General features: G+C 41.9%; 1 protein-coding gene across 1 annotated transcript; it reads left to right on the top strand.

Moving 5' to 3' along the window:
* Positions 1–5391: 5391 nt before the first annotated feature.
* Positions 5392–7097, top strand: c1ql2 (complement component 1, q subcomponent-like 2). Its single transcript, XM_072397612.1, has 2 exons — positions 5392–6065; positions 6342–7097. The coding sequence occupies exons 1-2, from the start codon at positions 5484–5486 to the stop codon at positions 6519–6521; spliced, it is 762 nt and encodes a 253-aa protein (XP_072253713.1). The 5' UTR covers positions 5392–5483; the 3' UTR covers positions 6522–7097.
* The last annotated feature ends 17941 nt before the right edge of the window (positions 7098–25038 follow it).

The following is a 25038-nucleotide window of genomic DNA, read 5'->3' as shown; positions in this document are numbered from 1 at the left end:
TATTAGTGCGTCTGAAGTCACTACCGACCCAAAAACTCAGATAACTCAAACAACGAGCTACTCAGATTGTCAGTTTCAACAAGTCATGGGTGTTGGAGCTGTAATTACTCTATTTTAAGCTTGATTTACCTTTTTTTAGGCATTTTCATTTTTTGTCCTACAATAAAATTTAAAATTCTGATCTGCTCTGAGATGATAAAAGAAAGTTATAATAATATAATGATTTACCTTAGACACTGACCTGTGATTGTGTTAAAGACTGTAAGCTACTTTATCACAGCGCTAAAGCCCAGGAGGGCCAGCTTAATTACACTGATTATGTGAGTGACAGTGATGGGAGTAGCATCTGTATCTTTGTGGTAACCTAAAAGCTGCTGAACTTATGTAAAAATACTGATATTTGCTTCTGATTCAAGAAAGCTGGAGAGACAGTGGCGTTCCTCTAATTTAGAAGAGTCTCAATTAGTCTGGAAAGATAGTTTAATAACGTATAAGAAAGCCCTTCGTAAAGCTAGAACTGCTTATTATTCATCATTGATAGAAGAGAATAAGAATAATCCCAGGTTTCTCTTCAGCACTGTTGCCAGGCTGACAAAGAGTCCGAGCTCTGTTGAGCCATGTATTCCTTTAACTCTCAGCAGTGATGATTTCATGAGATTCTTCATCAATAAAATTGTTTCTATCAGAGAGAAGATCGATGGAATCCTTCCCATTATTATCACTGATGTATCATCAAGTAGAGCAGCTTTAGAAGTATCTTTCGAACCTGATTTGTATTTAGACAGCTTCTGTCCAGTTGATCTTTCTGAGCTAACAACAGCAATAGTCTCTTCTAAACCATCAACTTGTATGTTAGACCCAATTCCAACCAGACTGTTCAAGGAGGTTTTCCCCTTAATCAATACTTCCATATTGGATTTGATCAATCGGTCTTTGTTGACAGGATATGTACCTCAGACTTTTAAGGTTGCTGTAATTAAACCTTTACTTAAAAAACCTACTCTTGATTCAGAAGTGTTGGCTAATTATCGACCTATATCCAATCTCCCTTTTTTGTCCAAAGTTCTTGAAAAAATAGTTGCAGCTCAACTTTGTGATCATTTACATAGAAATAATCTGTTTGAAGAGTTTCAGTCAGGATTCAGAGTGCATCATAGCACAGAAACAGCACTGGTGAACGTTACCAATGATCTCCTCTTAGCCTCTGATAGCGGACTTGTTTCTGTGCTTGTTCTGACTTTTTCATTTTGTTAAAATTCATCTATCACTGAAAGAAGTGCAGCAGACTGTTCTCAATCCAATCAGAGAAGTTTACATGTTCTACATGTATTTTTAAGAAATCAGAAGATTAAATTGATTAACGACCATATGGTCGTCAAAAATACCATCAAATGCATAGTTTTATGTTTTATGTAAAATAGCTTAACAGATGTTCTGTTTTTCTGTTTGGGGGCCCAGTAAAGATTATTTTCATGGGGCCCAAAATCCCTCGCGGCGCCCCTGCCCAAGAGCATGAGCCTGAACTGGAAATAGTGGGAGTAGAATGGATGGGTTTCACCCCCCCTCAGCTTTACTCTCAAACAGGCGTCCAAAGGCTCGTCAGCCACAGGATTATCTCGTTTGAACCCCCCAGGCAGCGTGTCACACTACAGGTGCTCTTGGCTTCCAGTCTCAGTCTACTTGTATGCCTGACTGTGTTACTCTGCTGCTCTGGTGTGTGAGAGGGAGACGCTCTTGGACAGGATGGGAACCCCCGGGTACATGGACACGGGTGCTTTGTTTGCTGCTAGCTTAACGTGCTGAGAGAAGGGGACAAGTTAGAAGTTAAATCCCAGATCTGTGGTGACGAGGATTCGCTGATTCCGACAGCAGAAGGAAAGTCATGCCTCTGTAACAGAAAATGGGCATCAGCCAACTTTTAGAAGTCTCCAGCTGCAGAGGCTGTTTGTGGTTATCCAGGACAGGAAGAAGGATCCAAGGGTCTGTGCTGCCCTCATGAGAGCGATCCTTGATCTCAAACCAATCTGAAAACATAAACCGCATCTGACAGGAATTTATTTAATGATAGCTAAATACAGCGGATTTTTTGTCATGTGGCGAAATATAGAAACAGCAGATTCCATATTTAGGATATATAGCATGATGAGAGGTAGGGTTACCCCAAAAATAATGCTATTTTTTCCCTGTTTAATTTCATGTGAGGTTAGTAACCCAAGCAGAACAAAATATCAGTAGTTTGTATAGAGCGTGAGTGTTTACTGACCTCAGGCCGTCATTCACACACACTGCTCAGGTTTTTCAGTTAACATCAGCTGGACCAGCCATCATTTAAGCAGTAGCTGTAATGAATTACAATGCAACACATGTCAAATAATAAAAACTGTCACTTATCGGGTCCCAGTCACAATAAAACATTAAAGGAATGAGGTTGGAACTTTACATAAGCAATGAAAGCAAGATGCTGAAATATTTGCAATGATTTATGGTCCTCGACTTCTTGAATATCATTAAGAATTTAAATTATTGTGGTAATACTTAGTTTTGCCTGGAAGTTGGTCCAAAATATGAAACTCACTGTGTAAAACTTTCCAGCATGTGTTTACACAGACAGAGCATTTGTCTGTATGATGAAGAATATATTTGCATCTTATGGAATTCAAGGAGTAAAATCTATAAATAATTTGACATGAATGTTCTTTTATTTTGTTGGGCAGCACAGACTTGTGGGGGTACCACCAGTGAGGCCGAGTTACTGTAATCCGATTACCTTTTTCAAGTAACGAGCAAAGTAAAGGATTTAAATTGCAAAAACAGTCATTAGATTACTGTGACTTTCCCGCAAGCAAGCTGCGTTACTGCGTTACTAAACCGTGATTTTGTTTGTGAGAGCCTCTCGTGACAATGTGTAGATCAGCAAGAGATGACATGAGTGCGGGAGAGAGCAGGACCGTGCAGCATTAAGCTCGGAAGCACCGCCATCACTTTGAGTTTGACTCGGTAAAAAGTGACAAAAACATTAGGAAAAATTCCACCTTAAATCTGAGCAACACTGTAATGAATTGCTGTAAATTTACTGTAAATCAACAGTATAAATACAGTGCTTTATTGTTAATATTAAAGAAAATCTGATAAATTCCAGTCCATTCAGTTTTTTTTTTTTTTAACAGAACTGAAACTATTCCTAAAATACAGCACTTTACCGTAAAAGCATCTTAACTCACACTGTCATGCAGTATTTTTGGCATTCTGGAGCTGTCACCTCTTTTTCTTATACTTTGTATTTGTTGTTACGTCCACTTGGTGAAACCAGTTGGCAGACAATAACACAACAACCAGCAAATTAAAGTCTCAATTCAAGTGAACAAATGTTTATTGTAACAAAAACACTCCAAGGTGGGGGGAGGATGGGACAACGTGATTGTGCAAAATAAAATGAGATTAATGTAACAAAAGAAGGCCTGTCTGAGCTATCTCTGAAGAAAGAAAGTAAACAAAATACCTAACTAGCTTGTCTAACAAAAGACCCTCCAAAACAGTGGCGGCACAACCAATAAACCCAGTGGAACAACAATTCCATGCTATGTGAGTGCAAAAGAAACGTAAAGGGAACCCCAACTTACCTAGTCCCAAAACCTCCCACACTTACCTGAACAGATATGTCTCTGAAAGAGCACCAAAAGAGACAAGGTTAGCAGCAATCATTGTCAACAGGTCCAGCAATCAATGAGACCTGTGGAACTCATTGAGAAACCCCCCCCCACATCCAATTCCACCGGGCAAACCTCTGCTAAACAGGTGCAAACAGACTTAAGAGCGACAGGTGCTTTGAAAAAGAATCATTTGAGTCGGTTCGATATGATGGAATCTGCAGAATTAGCCTGAAAGCTTTATAGGTTGTGCATCATGTTTGTGAAAAGTAACTAAAGTCATTATCAAAGTAAGTTACTTTTGAAAACCAGTAAAGTAACTGGATTACTTTGTTGAAGAAGTAATCAGTTACTAATTACTGTTTCCAAGTAACTTGACCAACATTCTCTATCATCAAGGGCCAGTTCAGTTCAGTTAAATTTAATCTGCATCACCGTTTCATACCGTTTTAAAGTAGCTTATAATAGCGTTTCATCTGGATTGCTTAAAGCAAACATACTTCTGATGAGGGAGTAGTTGAATTTCTTCACCAACACCCTCTCGAACAGGGAAACTGTTTCCAGTAGTGACCGCCTGACACCAGAACATGAACTCCATTTTCCTCTTTAAATTCTTAATGGAAACTGAAGTTCTTCAGAGTTAAAGTCAGGCAGATTTCCTTAGGTGACCTATGGTGTTAGTTAAGATGGACACAGCATGTGAGAGCTTGTAGAAGTTGGAGAGTTTAAGGGGAAGACAGAAGAGCTCTGAACACAAGATTAATACCACCAACTGTTCTCAGTAAGAAACTGTGGATCATATTCCATATTTATTCAACTCTGATCCAGTTTCAGTGAGCCTCGGGCCAGCCAAGGACCAGTCTTTGTTTTAATAAGTGCCAAATGAACATTATGGTCACATAGTCAGTGAAACACAGTCAAACTTTCTTTTATTTGTTTGGATCAAACTCTGCTCTGCGGTTGTATGTGAGCACGGCACGCTTTTTGCTACCTGGTTCTGGGCTCCAAAATGTTTTTTCCTGTTCCTGTTTCCTGTTATGAGTGTATAACATTGGGAGAACATTTGACTTTTGCACCTGAGGATCAAGATTTAATTTGATGAAGCTGAAATTGCAGTAAAGCCATTGTCTTTATTCTATGCTGTGGAATACTATAATTGCTCCTTCAGTGGTAAGAAATGCATTAAAGATGACGTTCCCCGTACACTGAATACAATAAAAGATAAATCTGGATGAAAGCTTCTAACACAGGATCATACTCTCCTAAATTCACATGTAACAGTTGATTCTGTTTTGCTCTTCAGACAGAAAACCCTTTTTCTTTGAAGGTGTTCTGTTTTTTGGACGTAAAGGAGGGGTGTGATACTCAAAGCGTCCTTAGGGTTCCTGATCCCATCCCCTGCAGAGGGGTTTGTCATTCATCCATAAAGATGCCATTGTTTTTGTTGAAATCTTAATGGCACGAGCCTTTGCCCTCAACTTCTTACGTCAACAGCTCTCTGTTCCCCTCGTGCCTGCTGCAGTCCAACAAAAGTGTCTGGAAGCTTCTTTCTGCTGTGAGATCCGCCGCGTGCAGCCACGCCAACACGAATAATCCTCCTGTCAGCGGTGTGAAGCGGAGTGACAGTGGCGCCGCGCCGCGCCGTGCCGTGCCGCGCCTCAGGCTCTGGGCTCTCTTAACGTGGTACAGAGCGACTCCCTGCTTCTCCTCTCTTCTCATCTCGTAGCGCTCATACAACCTTTCACCATTACTTCCCAAAGCAAAACGGATGTGTTAGCGCTTGCCTCTCGGACTCTGCAGAGGAGGAGAATAGTCGCCGCAGTGTTTGGCATCATCATGGTTCTGGCTCTCATCATTGCGATCCCCCTGCTGGTCCAAACTTCCAGGAGCGATGCGCACTATGAGATGATGGGAACCTGTCGGATGATCTGTGACCCTTACAACCCCAAACCGAGCGCCACGGCCCTGGAGGTCATGCAGGACCTGAGCGCGATCCCTTCTCCCAGCTTTGTTCAAGGGACTAAAGGTGAGCCGGGTCGGCCGGGGAAACCCGGGCCGAGGGGGCCACCAGGCGAACCGGGACCCCCCGGTCCGAGAGGGCCGCCTGGCGACAGAGGAGATTCTGGAAAGACGGGGTATCCCGGAGTACTGACCACAGCGCAGACCGAGACCAGCGGGGAGCTCAGCTCTGCTATCGACGGGGCAAAGATCGCGTTTTATGTGGGTCTGAAAAACCCTCACGAGGGATACGAAGTGCTGCGGTTCGATGATGTTGTCACGAACCTGGGGAACCACTACGACTCGACAACCGGCAAGTTCACCTGCCAAGTGTCCGGGATTTATTACTTCACCTACCATGTGCTGATGCGCGGAGGAGACGGCACGAGCATGTGGGCAGACCTGTGCAAGAACGGACAGGTAGATACTCCCTTTGCTCACTTTTAACACCTGCGCTATGCACGCGCTCCTCAAACAGAACATTCGTGCGAGTGAATTGGCGGTGTGAGTGTTCAGATGTGAAGCGCGGCTGAACTGTTGTCCAGCGGTACGCATGACAGTAGAGTGGATCTTGGTTCCGTTTTTATTTGTTCATACAGTCGATAGAAAAATCTTTACTGTGAACTCTGATTGTGAATGGCTCCACGCGCACTCTGGCTCGTGCGTATGGCTCACTCTCTCTCACTCTCCATCCAGGTCCGGGCCAGTGCCATCGCGCAGGATGCCGACCAGAACTACGACTACGCCAGCAACAGCGTTGTCCTGCACCTGGACTCCGGGGACGAGATTTACGTGAAACTGGACGGCGGAAAGGCGCACGGGGGAAACAACAACAAGTACAGCACGTTTTCCGGTTTCCTTTTGTACCCAGACTGATGCAGGGCGCTGGGCGCATTCCCCCACAGAACTGCCGGGGTGGAATCAGCTTCAGTATGATCCACTAAGGGCCCCCCCTGGAGAGCCATGAGAGAAAGCTGCTGATCATCTCAAGTTTCTTCAGGGGTAATCTTTTTTTGAGAGGATTTCTTTTTACTCCCATAAGGATAAAATTATTCCAGTTGTGAGGTCTTCTGTACCGATAGATGAACTGTTGTGACAACAAACTCAGAGTATTAAGTAGACATATAATAAGTGGATTGATTTCCCCTCGTTGCTCAGACCCTATTGGCAGAGAAGAGGCAAAGCGCGTTCTGTTTGTGCGTTTAGTGGAGTGCGTTTGGTTATTCATAGTGTTGGAGCGTGTTGAAACTGAACTGAAAATACCTTGATGGGCTCCCTTGTAGTGGTCATAACTGTGACTTTATGCTATTGTTTTAGCTTAAAAGTGTGTTTGACAAAGATGTACATATAGGTCTATACCGTCTATCGTATGTATGCATGTGTGTATGTATTTATTCTGAACACATGTAAGCTGTGCTCTTTTTATTAGCAATTAAATGTCTGTCTGCCGTGCTCAAAGGTTTCCACATGTCTTCATGTTTCAGTATAAATGTTGCTCAGATCTTTCAATAAACCGCTGTTTTTTATGTCAGTGTGAGGGTTTTATGGCTATCAGAAGAGTGCGTCAGAGTCAAGTAAAACGTTTCTGGTTTAATGGGGAGGAGGGAATATTTGAGTCAAATAGGGTCTTTACAGGGTCAAAAAAACACTTCTGCCTGACGACAGACTGTCCTAACCCGTGTTGAAGGATTCCTCCTGATCTGTGCCACTAACGGGGCGGAAATGTTGCTTCTGCATTTGCGCAAATCTTTTTTTTTAACATAGTATGAATACTGTGCAGACATGTGGCTGCACTTCATCCATAAGTTGGATAAAAAGACCAGGTCCACTGACTGAAATGAAGAATCTGCGCACATAGCATGACTCAAAGATGCAGACACAGACAGACAGACAGACATGTTTGTTCATCACAAAATGATCTGGTGATGTTTTCAAATGTTAAACAGTTAGAGCTCGTACCCAGAGGCACGTATATATAAGTCTAACAGCTGAACAGGGTTTATTTAAAGTAATGAGAGGGTTGCTGATGGCTGAGCAGGTGGAAGGGAGAGTAGATGGTGGTGGAAGCGTGGCTGGGAAGAAGGGCTCGATGCAGGCAGATGGTAGCTGAGCACAGCGGCAGGCACCGTGAGCGGAGCGCGACAGCAGCTGGTTGCAACAAGGTGGCAGACAGGACCTGAAGCTGGTCAAAGACAGTAAATCTAAAGAGAAAGGGGTGTCAACAATCAAGCTAAATGAATAAATATAACTCAAAATAAAACGTATTAATGCAGATGGACAGAAATAGCTTTCAAAGTGAGCCATCTGTTTGCTGTCAGCAGGAGCTGTCCTCTGGTAATCCATGATATTTTCATGGGATAAGTTACAGCGTCTGAACACAAGCTATGATGTTTTCATACATAATACAAGTAGTTTTTAATGTGTAAGCCCTACCAAAGAGCGACTCAACCAAAAAGCAGCAGTTGTTCTGGGACATAACAGGAGCTGAACTCAGTTCTTCAGTTTGACAGTCATGAGTAGCTCCGCCAACAAAAGCTCTAAATACAGACTTTGTTGCCTGATAGTTGAAACAATCTGGCAACAAGTGATTGAAGAGCTGGGGCTGAATACAGCCCGCTGATGATGAGACGAGCTGACTTTTCCCAGTTAGTGAACAGAGACAGTCTGGAGATGGAGCAGAGGCAAACCAGTCTGCCAGGTCCTGTCCTTACAGCATTTTAGCACATTTCACATATTTTGAGAATGGGATGGACAAACATGAGGAAACCAGACAGGAGATGTGGAAAAATGAGGAGGATGTGGCATCTTAAAGTAACGGAACTGTAGCAGTGACCCTGACTACTTTTACTAACTTCAAGCGTGTGAAAAGATAAATAGTGATTTAATCATTATTGTGTTTTAAAGTCTTATTTTAGTAAGATTTTTACTTCAGTCCACAGACCTCAGACTCACACAGCGGCCTGTCATGTTGATGAGTTCCATCATTCAGCTCTAAGTACAAATGATGACTTCCCTCATGTCATCTCATGACCTCACATCTGAACCTCCAGATGAGTGATGCAGCCAGGCTCTGATTAAACAGGAGATATTTTCACTTCATTCTGGTGAGAAAACATTATGTAGTAAAGCTTGAAATTAGAGTCTGTTTAAATGTTAACTGTCCGGATGTGTTTGTAACGCCGGAGTGAAAAGTACCTTCTTCACCTCTGAAAATATCTCCAGTGACAGACTGAAAGAGGCTGTGTGAGAGATAAATGGCTCTGTCCTAACCAAACAACCTAGATGCATATCTTATCATATCAGGCCGTGATCATTTCTGCTCTGCTAAATGTTAAAATGGGATGTTTTGTGTCAGCGTCGTTGTGTTTGAGGAGTAACCCATTAATAAAGTCTACAGCTCAGCATGTTGCACTCGATTCGAGACAAATGTTCTCATTAAGGTGCCTGGACTTAAAGCTTTGGGACACTGGCAGAATGTTAAGTGCACAGTTAAGATCTTTAAGGCATGGAGTGTCACATCCTGGGAGTAAATGTGTTATTCATCCAGCCAGGAGGAACGGTGGGTCTCTGGGAACCTGGAGCTTCAAGTTTGTGCAGCATTGCAGGGATATTTAGTCAGCTGAAACATCTTTTTCCACCCAACACAGGTGTGTTGGGCTGAGGTGGTTTTAATGTGTGGATTATGACTCCTAATCAGAGATGCAGAGATGGATTTATCGAGGTATAAAAAGACTACAGGTGTGAAGAAAGAAATCAAGACTGAAGAAACACAGACAGGAACAAGAGACTGCAAGTAAGAACACCCAGTAAGGGGCGGGGCTTAGCAGGAGAGCTGCAGGCTAATAGCAAGATCACAGAGGTAAGCTTTATTTCAGAATATTAGAATTAGAGGTTAAAACCAAGATTGACTGTGGAGGTATCAGTTTTTCCTTTGCTTTCCTATGCATGGAGCTGGAAGTTTGGAACGAGAGAGACGGAGGTGTCGAACATATAGTTCCACAAAGCTACCCTGAGTGAGTGGCCTGCTGAGTACAGAGGAGGCTAAACTGACCATCCGGGAGAGGATAACCGCGGGGAGGATGAGGATGACACTCAGGTGAGTCCAGTGAGCAATCAGTATGCCACACAACCAGCCCTGCCAAAGAGAAACAGAGAGAGAGAGACAAACAGGAGAAGGGAAACAAGCACCGAAGGGTTCAGCAGCTGGGACCCTGAACTGGATAAAGGGGGTGTGGAAGTTTGGTGAGTCCAAAGTCTCATGAAAGCAGTGACAGCTGGAAAGTTGCAACCCATTATTTAATCATGAAAACAGTTTAAAACTGGTGCATGGCCAATTCAGTTTCATTGATAAGTTTGCACAAACATGATTCTCACAGGTTTTTCATTCTGCAGGACATGAAAATAACTCCACAGAACACCCGCTGAGGACAAAACCCCGGTAGTTAGCAGCTCTATAGTCAGAAACGTGGCATTAGAGACGCCAGCGACCATAGTCAAATGTATTCCAGGGGCCATAGAAGCCTACTTAAAACTGCTGGCTAAGGAGAAACAGATACAGACCAAGAACAAGTGACAGATGCATTACTACAAAAGTGCCAATATGGTCACTCCCAGCGAATAAAATATAAGTCAATGAACCATGACGGCTCGGCCTTTTTTCTCTCCTCCTGCAAGAAATGTCAAGAGACAAAAATAAACTCAAGCATAACGCACTAAACCAAGTGGTTTTCCCTCATATTGGATTTGTAGTGAAATGTGTCTTTTCTCCTCACAGTCCCTCTGGTTGCTCTGTGAGACAGTCCTATTTGTAGGACTGTAGCCTCTTGTCAGACAAAGTTAGAGTGCGATGCCCAAAGCTGCGTCTGGGTCCCATATTTGTTTCTGGAGCTGACACAGAGCATCGTCTTGTTTTATTGGTGTTGGTGCAAAGGAAATCGAGCATCTGTGTCAGACCCCGGACTCAGGTGTCACTCAGTCTCATAAAGTATGTGCACCTGCCTGCCCCGGGGCCCTGTGAAGGCAGGTGAAATGAAAGCGGCAGGAAAACAACAAATAGTGTTTTATGCTTAGACATCCCACGGCTGGCCTTTTTTGTGGGGAGCACCATAAAACCTGTTGCCTCCTGTTTAGCAGAGAGGGTTGTGGAATAGAAGAGGTGACAGTGAACGGCTGATAAAGTGTGACAGCTACTGGCAGAGAGGGAGCTTTCATTTAAAGTGGTACACAGAGCGTTCACCTTTGATTCAGGACCCTGATTTGTATGTTGTGTGAATGTCTCTGCTTTAAAAGACATGTATCTATCTCACAGAACAAAGTACCTTTCCAAGGGGAACATTGCTTAAATTAAATGGTCTTATTTTGTTTTCCAAATGTGGTTTTCGAGATATTTAAGAGTCCCATGGGTAGCTTGTACATGTAGGCCATTTCAGCTCACATTTAAAGAATCTATAGTGGATGTGAGAGCAACTGCATGTGAAATTAACATCAGTAATGAACATTTTTCAATCCTAAGCAAGAAGTTTTGATTTCAATCATAACTAAGCAACGTTGTTGTTAAACCCAACCAGGAGGTAATAAAGGTGTCTTTGTAAAGTGTTGATTTCTCTTCTGCACATAATAAGTAGTAGTCGAAAAATGTCTTTTTCAGGACTAACTCTGGCTGGATTGCTCTTAATTAGCCCCCAAAAAAGAAAGAAAGAAGTGTATTTGTTTAGCCTTCCCAAATCTAGCCCAAACAAGAAAAAACATTTGAAAATGAGGCTTTTCTTCATATAGATTTTCATCTTTGTGAAAAAGGCAGCATTTCAACTTTTAGCTGAGTATCATCAGCATATCGATGGAAATTTATGCCATGCTGTCTAATAATGTTACCTAATGGAAGCATGTATAAAGTAAAAAGAATCGGTCCAAACACAGAACCCTGAGGAACTCCATGACTTACTCTGGTGTGTGAGGACGATTCTTCATTAACAAGAACAAACTGGAATCTATCAGATAAATATGACTTAAACCAGCCTAATGCAGATCCTTTAATGGACCCTTCCTGGTTCTGGTTCTGATGGAGGTTTCTTCCTGTTAAAAGGGAGTTTTTTCTCTCCACAGGCGCACGCTAATTTGAAATTGACTTACTTTTACCTCGTGCAGCTCAGGACGGAGATTGGACTTAAGAGAAGTTTGGTGCAATCTGTTGGTTTCTTTAGCTTGGAAATAGTTTTTGAACTGACTCTGAATGTATGAATTGGACTAATTTTTTATTAAATGAACTGGATTTGATTGGATTATGATTACAATGAATTGGACTGTATCACTGAGGAGACATTTGCTGTGATTTGATGCTATATGAATAAATCTGAATAAAACACAGCTTGCTTTTTGCATGGTGCTGTAAGTGAGCAGCATGCATGTGGGCCTGTAGCAGAGTCAGAGGGTCACAGAGAGTGGATGGGTCTGCTGGGCCTTCTCATTGGTTCCCAGGGTTCTGCTTTTGGGCCATTAGAATTAATTAGCTATTTTTAGCATTTAAAACTTGAAATTAAAATCCCATAATTCTTTATGTTAGATAGTGATGATGACACTATTATCTTCCCCATTCTGTGAGGTAAATAAGACAAAATGTGTTTATTATGATGCTTCTATGCTACACGAAAACATACATGCACCTGTATTATTAAGATCTGTACTATTATTAGTTTATTTTAGTTATACTTAAGACAATGATTATTCTGTTTATTGAAAAACAGAATTCTGGTAGATGGACTGTAATGACTGACCGTACCTTGGTAGGAACCCCACATGGTGACCTGGTTTCTTCTTTGTTCCAGTGCTAGTGGCTCAGGTTGGAGCCTCAATGCTTTCTTTAAATGATGTTTTTTTATTGTAGATTGCATTTTTATGTATTTATGCACATTATTTTTCGTCTGGACTCTGAATATACAGTACATGCTCTCATCCTGGTTGAACAGAGTTGTTTAAACTTTCACAATAAACCCCACCAGAGAAAAGAACACCACTAAATCCATCTTATCGTTTCGATCCCTGTCTCCTTCTGTGCTGCTTTGCCACTGATCTGCCATCTTTTCATTGGCCTCTGCAAATGTTTTTCCTGCTTTGCTTTTAAACCATACTCTGCCATGTCGTGTGTCCTGTCTCGTTAATGCTTTGAGGAAATAAAAAGTCAAACAGCAGTGACTCAGGTCTTTATCGGGACTTCTTTGCTGACAATTTGGCAGAAAATCTCAGGATGCCTGGGCATGTGGGTCTGACAGCAGCCAGGCTTCTGTTTTTAGAGCAGCCTGTCATATATAGAAGCATTTTGTCCCCAAAGCGTTGCAGCTGAGCCCACAATGGCTGCCTATAAGCCTTAGGACAAGTTTATATTTAAACATTTCAAATGATGACACAAACCAACATCACTTCAGTATCACTCTCACTTTTGAATGTGTGCTTTCAAGCTCCAGTGTCTAAACAATCAGAGTGATGTTGTGAGGGTTTGGTGCGTTCCCGGGGGCTCGTTTATATATCAGTAAGAATGTCCAAAGATATTGTGGGTTTTTCATAAAATCCCTTTTATGATTTCTGCCACACTGCAGAGTGGACAATCCAAGCAAGCTTTTTCTCATGTTCTCAGCCACCACAGCTCGTCCAAACCCTCTGGATCTATCGTACCTCTTAGTGCAAACATACCGGCACCATTATCCAGGGTTTAAGAAGAAACAAGGATACCTTGTGGCTGAGGAAAAACTAAACATTGGATGATATGAATAAGATAAACAGCAGGGCAAAACCATTTCTTTTTATCCTCATCAGCCATGGGGACTGGTTGGTTCTGGTTTAATTACCACAATAACAACAACTGATACACTGAGATATTATCTTGAATACAAACTTTAAGAAAGCAAAATTATTGTAGTAAATTGATACATTTTTAATAAACTCAAGGCTGAGTGCAGCCCACGAGAGGACATCCCAGCAAGTTCACCCCAAGGTCAGACGTGCAATGCTCAGAAACTTTGAAAAGCCCAAGAGCTGCACCTCGGACTCTACAGTTAGCATGTTAAATAGTTTTAGCTGCCTGTTCAAAGAGCTCATTTCCCTCCACTGAATCTCAAACAGAATGCATGGAATTCTTTGTGCAATGGGAAAGCCTGAAGCCTTCGTACAAATGAACAAACAGCCAGATCATGAACAGAGGGTGTGTAACAAGAGCTTGGCGAGTTGTTGAAAATGCTGCTGGCTTTTTGGGAAACAGATAAGGTGGTTAAAACAACTCTTGCATCCGGTGTAATCCGCAATTACTTGAGAGAGCGAAGGCCAGAAACCGACTCATTGACTACCGGCTAACTGGGAGGGTGAAGAGCATGAGGTCATGCCAGGGTTGTGGAGGAGAGAGGGGGTTTCAAAATGGGGAGAGCTGAAGGAGACGCAGCACCAGCCAGCACGCCAAAGGGTTCAGGGACAAGATAAAGCAGTATTTAGTCTCACCTGAAGGCCATGTTACATGGCAGGAAAGCCATATATGCTGTGCACATCTGTGTAAGTTATCAGAGGATTACAATTTATTTCTGCAATCGTGACCTGAGATATGCGAGCCCACATCAGCACATCTGTTCGTGTCAATGTCTCTTTTACTGTAGCTTTGTACAGATGCTTCACTGTCACACATACATGCAATAAGGGAGATAATTCTAACACTTTTTAATAAGAACAAAAGAATAGTGCAAAACTGACGCACAGAAATGAATTAAATAAGTTCCTTAGTCTCTGAAGATAGACACCAGCTGAACTGTAAATAGCTGCTTTAGATACACACACACGATGCATTTAGAAATAAAAAAAGTTTCAGGGAAAATATAAAACAAATGTAACAACACAACATCTGTAAAGAACTTATGAAAATGAAATACTGAATAGAAAAAAGACACATTGTGCATGTTTATTCATCTAAATCTGGCTCATTGATGGTAGATGATGGGCTTGAAGCTCTCGCTGAGCTTGTTTCAGATTTTATGTTTGTACAATCCAATGTTTCTCACCGGCCAATCACAGTACTGCTCATCTGGTGCTCTGCACTATCCACAAGCTGTCAGAGAAAACAGTTAAATTCATAAACCATCAAGGCGAATAGTCAAAAAGTTTAATCATTTAAGCAAATATCTGATGCCGTTCACATAAAAACATTACTTTTATATTAAAATGTATAATCAGACCAATAAATGCCCATTTGAAAATATAAGACATTTGATCTTACAAATTATTTTTTTAACCATAATTCAATAAAGATTCCAGAGTCCTCTCAAAAGAGCCATTGAAATATGAAGCTCTGATGTCATCACCACATCACAGCTTTCTTTTCAACCACTGCTGCTTGGAAGTGAGTGTCTCCACCTCCCCCAGGTAGGGGTTTCAGAAGATGGTTCTCAGAGATACACTCCTGGGTTCAGCCAGTCCTACTACATACACTGGTTGTAGAAGCAGACCTACTGCCTGTCACCTGTCAGTCAGTCACCTCTGACTCCCTTCCACCATCTGCAGCAGGCAACCATCCATCCATCTTCTGTACCTGCTTAATCTGTTGGTTGGGTCAATGACCACTATCCCAGAGGTCATTGGGTGAGAGGCAGGGTACCCTGGACAGGTTGCCAGTCCATCACCTAGAGATGGCTCAGGTAATCCTGCTGCTATAGGCTTAGACTGCGGGGGGACCTCATCTGTCACACCTTTCCTCACTTTGCTCTCTTTTTCCCCCTGTTTAATTTCTCAATTGATTTTATGTACATGTGACATTATTGTGGTTATTAACCTGTGTTTCCCTGTTCCAGCAGGTATCCTTTGAATGGTGTTATGGTGTTTTTCCCCCCTCTTTTCCCTCTTTTCTGTCTTCTCAAACCCCAGCTGGTCGAGGCGGATGGCCACCCTTCCTGGTTCTGGTTCTGCCAGAGGTTTCTTCCTGAGTCTGGTTCTGCCAGAGGTTTCTTCCTGAATCTGCCAGAGGTTTCTTCCTGGTTCTGGTTCTGCCAGAGGTTTTTTCCTGAGTCTGGTTCTGTCAGAGGTTTCTTCCTGAGTCTGGTTCTGCCAGAGGTTTCTTCCTGGTTCTGGTTCTGCCAGAGGTTTCTTCCTGTTAAAGGGAGGCGTTCCTTTCCACAGTCCCTCAGGCTCAGGACGGGAGATTGGACTGAAGACAAGTTTCGGTGCAATCTGTTGGTTTCCTTAGCTAGGATATTATTTTTTAATTTGGTCTATATGAATTAATTGGATTATGATTACAATGAATTGAATTCCAATTGGCTTGAATTGGACTATATTACTTAAGTGCCTTGAGATTTTGAATTTGGCGCTATATAAATGAAATTTAACTGAATTGAATTGAATTGAATCACAGGGTCACACAGAGACAAATGAGACAAAGAAACACACGCTCGCTCCTAAGGACAATTTTAGAGTTACCAGTTAACCTAACATGCATGTTTTTGGACGGTGGGAGGAAGCTGGAGAACCCGGAGGGAACATGCAGACCCCAGGTGGGGATTGAAGGGTGCTAACCACCACACCACCGTGCAGCCCCTGTGGCAGGCAACCATTATTCCTAAATGTCAGTAAAATCCCCTCAAAGATGTTGGCTTGCCTCCTAGAAACTGCTCTACCCTCCATTATATCTGACAGTCAGACAGGTTGTATTAAAGAGAGACACTCTTGTTAATATACAATAGCTGTTTAATATCCTCTATGATCCCCTTCCACCAATATTAGTATAACTTGACATTGAGAAGGCCTTTGATGGGTGGAGTGGGACTATGTTTTCTATACCCACAGGCAGTTCTGCCTTTGTTTCTTGAATAAAACAGGTCTATTTTTCCCCTTTGGCAGCAGTCACATCTCACAACACTCTTCCTTCATATTTCCACTCAGTCATGTTGCTAGGCAGGAGTGCCCCCTGTCACCCCTTTTATTTGCTATTGAACCACCAGCAGCCATACTGTATGATAAATACGATATAGAGGAATACAGACAAATGGTGTGGAGCACAAAATATCTCTTTATGCTGATGGTATACCTTTCAGATTCTTTAACCAGCTTACCAAGAGTGATTCGGTCACTAGAAAGCTTTGGAAAAATATCAGGCAATAAAGTCAACACACAGAAGAGTGGGATCATGCTGGTGAACCCATGCCTTCTTAAAATAAACAAGCATAAATTGAGATATTTAGGAATCTGAATTACAGATTATTTTAAAAACCTCTTTAAAGCAAATCTCCCTCTGTTGACACGCCTGAGACTTTATATTGAACTTTGGAGTTTATCATCCTTCCTGTAATAAGCTGAAGTGACTTCTAATTTCATTTGGCATTTAAAAAAACCAAACAACAACCTTTGAACAGGAAGAAATCGACAGTATGGCGGATTGCTGCTCCCTGATTTTCAGTTTTACCATTGGGCTGCCAATGGAAGGAGTTCTCTATACCTGACATGGCCCCTAAATGCTGGCAGCAGCCTTTATCTCGTGGGCCCTCTTCATTACAGGTACTGCTCTGTTAGATCCCATCTCCAAATACTCTCTGAACCCAAATTTAAAGCACTCTCAAGATCTGGAGGCAGTTTAAGCGATTCCCTCTGCTCCACTGGTGTAAAAACTCACTCATTGTACCCTCAATCATGACCAGTGGCTTTGGTGTTTGGATTAAGAAAGGGGTTGCTACAATCAGACATCTCTTTATTGACAATACCTTAAACTCAACTGCTAAGGGATCCAAGGATTATTTATTCCTTCTTGAACTCTTTACAGATAAGAACTCCTAACTATTACAGTTTTTCTCAATAGCTACAACACTAAACCCAATTGTCTGAACCAAATGCTCAGTTGCCTGAACCCACTGATTGAATCAATCACTCTTTTAGCAAAACCATAAGCACTTTTCACCTGTTTAGACGCAACTTGCCAACACATTTTCATTGTGATGCACCCGTGCTGCATAATGGTGACAAAAGTCAAACACAATTAAACACAATTAAAGCACGGGTGTCACCACTTGAACTCAACAACTCAAAATTGATCACACTTGAGGCTAATGATGTGAGGGAACATATAAGCCAGTTCAGAGAGCACTGGTTTGTGAGGCCCTACAATGGATAGAAATCTGAGAGGAAGAGTTCATGTGAGAGGAGGTCAGCGAAGACAAAGAACAGTAATATCTGATGAAATCAGAGCTACTGTAATTGACCATCTTCTTATCCATGGTATGAGCATGAGGGTACAACCAAACATCAATAGACTCACTGTGTCCACCATAATCCGGAGATTTAGAGAAGAGAACAGATAATTACCTTTTTGACATTATAGTACAGTATGTAAATGTTGACAGCAATTACTGTAAGACTATATACTGCAGCACAGTATACTGTAAGTAAATACGTTTCAGTACATCACTGCAGCAATGTACTGTAGTATTGTAATGGAGGGTTGGTCTAACGGTTTGTAGGCCTACTATTCCATGTATATTTTTTGTAACTGCATTTAGTAGACTTGAAAGACTGCCACATGGGGGTGGGAGGACAGGTATGTTCTCCCCACACCAAGAGACCCTGGTTGTTGATATTGTCCATGAGAACAGCGCCATTAAACTGAGTGAAATTCAGCAGAAGGTCATTGAGGACCATGTCAATTGAGGGTATCAACAGTGTCAGCCTCTCTACTGTTGATTGTGTCCTGAAGCACATCAGACTGCGCATGAAACAGCTGTACAGAGTGCCCTTTGATCGCATCTCGGACAGAGTCAAAGAGCAAAGATTCCAGTATGTACAGGTTGGTATATATCCAGACACATTCAATGTTGATTACTCTAAGTAGTGATTTACTGTAGTGGCCTAAACCACTTTTTCTGTATCACTTACAAAACTATATATATTTCTACAGAGGGTTTTACAACTGGATGCAATGGAAAGACCCCATGAATACATCTATGGATGAAGCTGGGTGTAATCTCACCAAAAGGAGAAGGAGAGGCTGTAATGTGATTGGCCATTGTTGGTGTCCCTGGGCAGCGTGGTGGCAAGGTTACATTATGTGCTGCAATCATGGGGTTATCCACCATCATGCCAACCTGGGGCCCTACAACACTCCCCCAGCTCCTCATTTTCCTCAATCAAATGCAAGATGCTCTGTTAGGGCAGCAGGATGAGCATCCCATCTATGTTGTTGTTTGGGACAATGTGAGCCTTCCAGGTTAGAGAGTGGTTCAATATGAACAAAGGTTTTATCAATCTTTGCCTTCCATCGTACTCCCCTTTCCCAAACCCCATTGAGGAATTCTTCTCCTCATGGCGATGGAAGGTATATGAATGCCAACCTTACACCCCAATCTGCTACAAGCCATGGAACTTGCCTGTGGTGACATGGTTGTGGAGGCATGGATACAGCATGCCAGGGGTCACCCCCCGCGTTGCCTGGCCAGACAAAATGTGGCCTGACCCAGTACGGCGACACGATGCTGTGGCTGAGTAATGCACTTATTTGTATATTTTTGTACTTTATTCTTACATGGGCTTATTGTACACAAGTGGCAAATGCACAAGATTTCTGCTTGTTTTTACAAGTGCTAAATGCACAGGTTTTTGTTTTTGCAACATGCATTTAGCCGACAGTGAACAAACATTTATTTCTCTAGCTTTGTGTTCTCTATGTAGTGACTGTAGGGACTGCTTAGTAGTGTTTTTAATTTTGATTGACTTGGGGCACGATTTGACAACATAGTTCAGTTTTGAGCACAGATTGAACTGTGTTTTTGCAAGAAGAGTCTGAGGTTTTGTGAAAGTAGCTTAAAAATTGGGTTTTGTGTTCAGTTTGGAGAAAAGGAGAGCAGCTTTCATGAAATGTATCTAAGCAATCGAGGAAAAACTGTAATATACCTCTAAAATGGAAGCCTTTAAATTGTGGATTAAAGACCTACTCCACCATTGAACATCCTGCCGACATCTGGAGAGGAAGGAGGACTCGGGTGCAGGTGAACAGAGTGGAGTGGAGGGAGGACCCAGATGCAGTATTTCAAAAAGCAAAACTTGATTTATTTAAACGTAGCCAAGAACAAAAAGCGCGGCTGAGCCGGATAACACGAAATCTCTTAACTGTGGAAAATAAGGCAAAAACCTGCCCAAACCTGAAATAAACCGTGAACTAGATGCATGGAGTGAGGTGAGGATTTTGCATTGCCAGGGAACCTAAATACTGTGGGGAGGTGATTGGTGATGGCGTGCAGCTGTGAAACAAAGACAGGTGACTTAAATTAACCTAATGTGACAAGAAATAAACCTAAAACCTGAAAAGAAGACTTAAACCATGACATGGAGCTGATGGCTGTACTGGAGACAGACTGAGGAAACAAGGAAGTGACAGAACCCTAAGAAGAACCAGAATGGAAAGAACCAACACCAAAACAACACGGATCATGACACTAAATTAGATGAAAGAGATCAGCAACTTTTAATCTTATTTTAGTTATTTGTTCAGTTTGAAGCTTTCGTGGCTCATTGATTTAAATACACTGGACTTTAGGGTGTTCCAGTATGTTTGATTGCTGTAAAAATTGGTGAAACGTATCAAGGTTTGTTTAAAAAAGTTTTAATTTGTGAGTGAATTCCACAATATGTGTGGTTTGTTTTTTCTCCCAGTAGATTTTTAGATAAAAAGATATTTTGGTGCTTTAGACCAGCTACTGTAGCAGAATAAAAGTAAATCAGATTCTGCTTGGGGCCACAGAAAGCATATGGGCTTTATTTGATGCTTTAGCTTAAAGCTGAATGAATGAATAAGGAATTCCGATCCAGCCAGCATATAAAAGAGGCCTTTCCATTTAGTTGTCCGTATACTTTAGCATCTTTTTTTATCCTCCTCACTTCCATGCTGACCTTCCAATGGGTGTCAAATGTGGGTATGTGGGCCGGGGGAGAAACTGTGGCTGAATTATGTCCCTCTTCACCCGCTTCTTCTGAGTTGATTTAAACTCCAGGTCTGGTGAATGAGCGATAAGTTATGGCCAATGTTTCTTGGATCTGTCACATCTCTATTCAGGGGAGCGATTCATAATGGGAACAGTCCAAACCTGAGAATTTGTCATGGAATATGGCTGCCCCAAGGGGATGAATTTGGGAGGACGGTGGACAGTCTGCTGCTAATATGAGGAGTCCAACATTATTCTCCTGCAGTGGGTGGCTGATGGGGAGCCTCATCCTGAAGCTAACCATTCACTTAGCTTCTGTAAGTTTCTGTCTCTCCTTGATACACACTGACCGAAATTTAACTGGAAAACATTGCAGGCAAACAATTTCTACAGGAGAGACTTTGTAGGGAACAGAACTGATGTCTTCCAAATTGGCCTTTTCAATTTAGTTTTTTATTTCATAATTGGTGGACGAAACTCGAGTTCTATGCTTTTCTTTAGCATGTTCTCACAACTAATCAGTTCAATAAAGTGGTATAGATGGATAGATGATAGAGAAATAAATACAGGAATAACAAATTAACTAAGAAAGCAATTAAATATATTCCAATAAAGATAACAAATACAATAAAAAAACTGAGTGTCAAAGTAAATGAGTTTAAAATGTTAAAAAGTTTAAAATCAAAGCAGAAAAACTTATTTATTTCACATTCTATTCACTTTCTTTGTATAAATTAAGTTGTTGTTCAGTGTTAGTATCATTATCATCACATTTGTCTGTTTATCCACAGTTATATATTTTTGTCTTTATTTTGGATTAGGCAGTTTCAGTCGTCCATACTCCATCTCCTCCATCCCCCACAGCCAGTACTGATTGGCAGCTCCTATAGTACCAGTAACACACACTGTATACAAATGAGAGTCTCTCCTACAATGCCAGTCCCAAAGGTTAGAAGCTGCATATGATGCATGGCATATAAGAGCTCCTAATGATTAAAAGAGAGCCGTTTAAATTGGCTGACCATGTAAGACCCCCGGTCTGTGCTGATACAACAGGAGTCGTAGGTCAACCAGGTGTAGAAGTTGCACTGACTTTAGAATGATATTGGACACTTGGAGGAGTCCCACTAATTAGCCTAAAATGTAGAAGCTGGATTGATGCTGAGGGCTGACTCCGTCGTTCTGAAAATCCTCAGATTGAAACAGTTTAACTGATAACCTGTTTAGTGAGTCAAGTTAATCGAATCGAGTATTGACCTAAACCTTTTTAGTTGTTGGTTGTTCGATACAATATAAATTTAAAAAAAGAACAAGAAGAAAAGTGTGACAGAGCCGATTATCTTATCGATTACACAGTGGCTGCTGATGCCTTAGAACATTAACTTATACTTTGCTGCTCCTCTCGGTTTAGCCTGAGTGGGTCTTTTGGCCGGAGCACCTGAACTCAGTGTTCCCTGGCTAAAAAAAGTCCAGCCCTGAGTGAGCTTCTGTCCTGGATTCACTGTGTTTGCAGCGTATCAGAAGCACCTGTCAGCTTCTGGTTTTAGTGTGGAACTGGTGTCTCTGGTAGGGGGTAAAGCTTTTGCTTGGAGGCACATTTTTCCCAACCATTGAGCTTCAGTAAGTAAATCTGGTCGAGGCAGATGGACCCTTCCTGGTTCTGGTTCTGATGGAGGTTTCTTCCTGTTAAAAGGGAGTTTTTTCTCCCCACAGTCGCCTCGTGCAGCTCAGGATTGGATCGAAGAGCAGTTTAGATCCAATCTGTTGGTTTCCTGAGCTTGGCTACTTTTTTAATTGTCTCTGTATGAGTTGGACTAATTTGGATTTGATTGAATTTTATTTGACTGGATTTTGATTGTATTACAATGAATTGGATTGTAATTGACTTTAAATGAGGTGTATCTTTGAAGTACCCTGAGATGTCATTATTGACATTATTCATAAAACTAAATTGTATTAAATTGGATACTGCATCTTTTGCATTCGATCATTGTCCTGACTCAGTGTCTGCAAGGTGCCCAGGTTCTGTGGCTGCAGAACCAGCCCAGATCATCAGCCCTCCACCACCGTGCTTGACAGCTGCTATGAGGTGTTTGTGCTGATATGCTGTGTTTGGTTTCCTCCAAACGTGCTGCTGTGCATTAGGACCAAACATCTCCACTTTGCTCTGGTCTTGTTGTTGCAGATTGGGAATTTATGGAAAAAAAAGAGAAAAAAAACAAGCAAAAATTCAGTAGTAGGAAACTTCTCTTCTAGATTTTTTTCTGCACAATTCAACATTTAGATTTGGGGACTAAATTTGTAATAGAAAGAAAGAGAGACCCTGTAATGTGTCATAGTGGCACATGAATGTCTTCCTTTCTGTCTGAGCTGCTCAGAGTCTGCAGCAGCGCTGAGGTGATTCAAACAGGTGAACAGGACAGTGAGGGCACCCTCATTAAACCTTATAGTTTTTGTTGCCCACTTCTCCTCTTCTTCGTGCTTCTTCTGTGCCTATAATTTATTTATCCAGTGTATCTCTCATTTACAAGCAATTGTCTTGGGGCCAGAGAGCAGGCCTGGGTTACCTGGAGTTTATTGGGCTAATGAACAGTGGAGCGAGACCCCCTCATGTTTATTTACAAGCTTTCACCCAGAGCATGGGACCTCAGGAGGAATGGACAGACCCAGCTTCTGAATGATAATGAGACTTTTATAGTTTTAATACGCCCTCCCTGCTCCTGTGTTTAAGGCATCCCTCTGCATATGAAGAGAGGGATGAAGGGAAGAATGGGAGGTGTGCCACTTATAGGCAGACATGATGGCAGTGTGACTCAGGCAACTGTCCCCAAAGGGGAAAAGTACGCAGACAGATGGACTGTGAATCAAATTCTTCCTCGCCTCGTGTGGAAGTGAGCAGTCCAGCCGTGCGATGCCTTGTCATGATGATCCATTTACAGTAGCTCCGTCCTGAAATTAGATATCTCACTGAGGATTTCAATTTGTTCATGTTCGTCAGACCACCAGTATTTCATTTTTCATCTAAGAATTTCTCCTTAATGTTTGATCTCATCTGCCTGCAGTGAAATACTGTTTCCAAAGCCAAACATGAAAAAACAGTCCCATATGAGCTCTAAATCCAGGTTTCCAGAACAAAAGTTCCACAACTTATTGCACCACCTCCCTCTGGAGACAAAGATTGCACAAAACTGTGCATTGAAAGTAGAAATCAAACCATGAAAGAGCTGATCGAGTTAGTTTAGAGTCCAAGCCTATAAAAGAAGGTGTTTTCGATCCATTTTGACTTTGAAAGAGACAGTCACTGTGAGTTTTTCTTTAAAAGAATTTTCCATTCAGACTTGTGCTCCTCCATCTTACACTTATCACATTTTCTGAAAAGGTGGAAAGTGAACAGTGTTGAGAAACTTGTACTTTACATGAGTATTTCTATTTTATGCAACTTCTGTTCAATTTAGTTTGGTAGGGAAATGCAACACGTTTTACTCCTGGAACAAACTGGATTCAAGCCTGTCAACAAAGACAGAGCGATTCAATCCAATGTGGATGAGTGTTTATTAACGCTCCCATCCAGACGACCTCTTCTTCAGGGAAGGCCTTATTTCAGCAGGACAAAGTTAAACCACGTCCTGCATCTATTCCAACAGCTGCTGGTGTCTTTCCACCACTGCTCAACATCTGGACATACATCCAGATGTACAGCAGGAGACAGAAAGGAGCTCCAGAGAGACGTCACTGCTTTTAGTTGGACTATTACTACTATTATTTTACTGTTTGTTTATTCTCCATATGTTCTCTGAAGCACTTTGTCAGAGATAACTATACTATACTGCATCCGTAAAACACCTGAATAATAAAGCACAGAACATCCTGTGGGATCCACCTCACCCTGGACATTATCTGTTTGAAGTGCACTTAACAAACCAAAAACTTGACCATCCTTTTAATAATTGTGCAGTATCATTTAAAGTTATGTGTGGGCCTAAGTAATGGGGTTGTGTGACGTTTCCACTGACTTTATAAGTTGCTGATCTATTTATGTACTTATTTTGTATTATTTATCTATATTTTGTCACTTTCAGAGGCACTTCCTCCTTGATTTACATCCTTTTTTGCCCTGGTATATGCACTTTATTTTTGTTGCATCGTACTTTGTGTTTTTATAGACTGACAAATAAAGATCGATTCTATTCCAACAGCACGGCTTCGTAGCAGAAGAGTCCGGCTGCTGCACTGAGCTGCCTGCAGTCCAGACCTGACAACATGAAGACCCAGGAATCCTACATCAGACAGGAAGGGGACAGCATTCCTCTCCCAGAGGTCCAGCAGCTGCTCTCCTCAGGTCCAGATGTTTCCAGATGTTGTTAAAAGAAGGGGGGGTGCTGCACAGTGGGAAACATGGAGCTGTCCCAGCATTTAGAGACTTGTTGCTGCCGTCACATTCAAGATGAGCTGACATTTTTCAAGAA

This window comes from Leuresthes tenuis, unplaced genomic scaffold, assembly GCF_036924035.1.
Source record: "Leuresthes tenuis unplaced genomic scaffold, fLeuTen1.0.hap1 SCAF_12, whole genome shotgun sequence".
Taxonomy (NCBI): Eukaryota; Metazoa; Chordata; class Actinopteri; order Atheriniformes; family Atherinopsidae; genus Leuresthes; species Leuresthes tenuis.
This window is presented reverse-complemented; position numbering and strand designations above follow the sequence as displayed.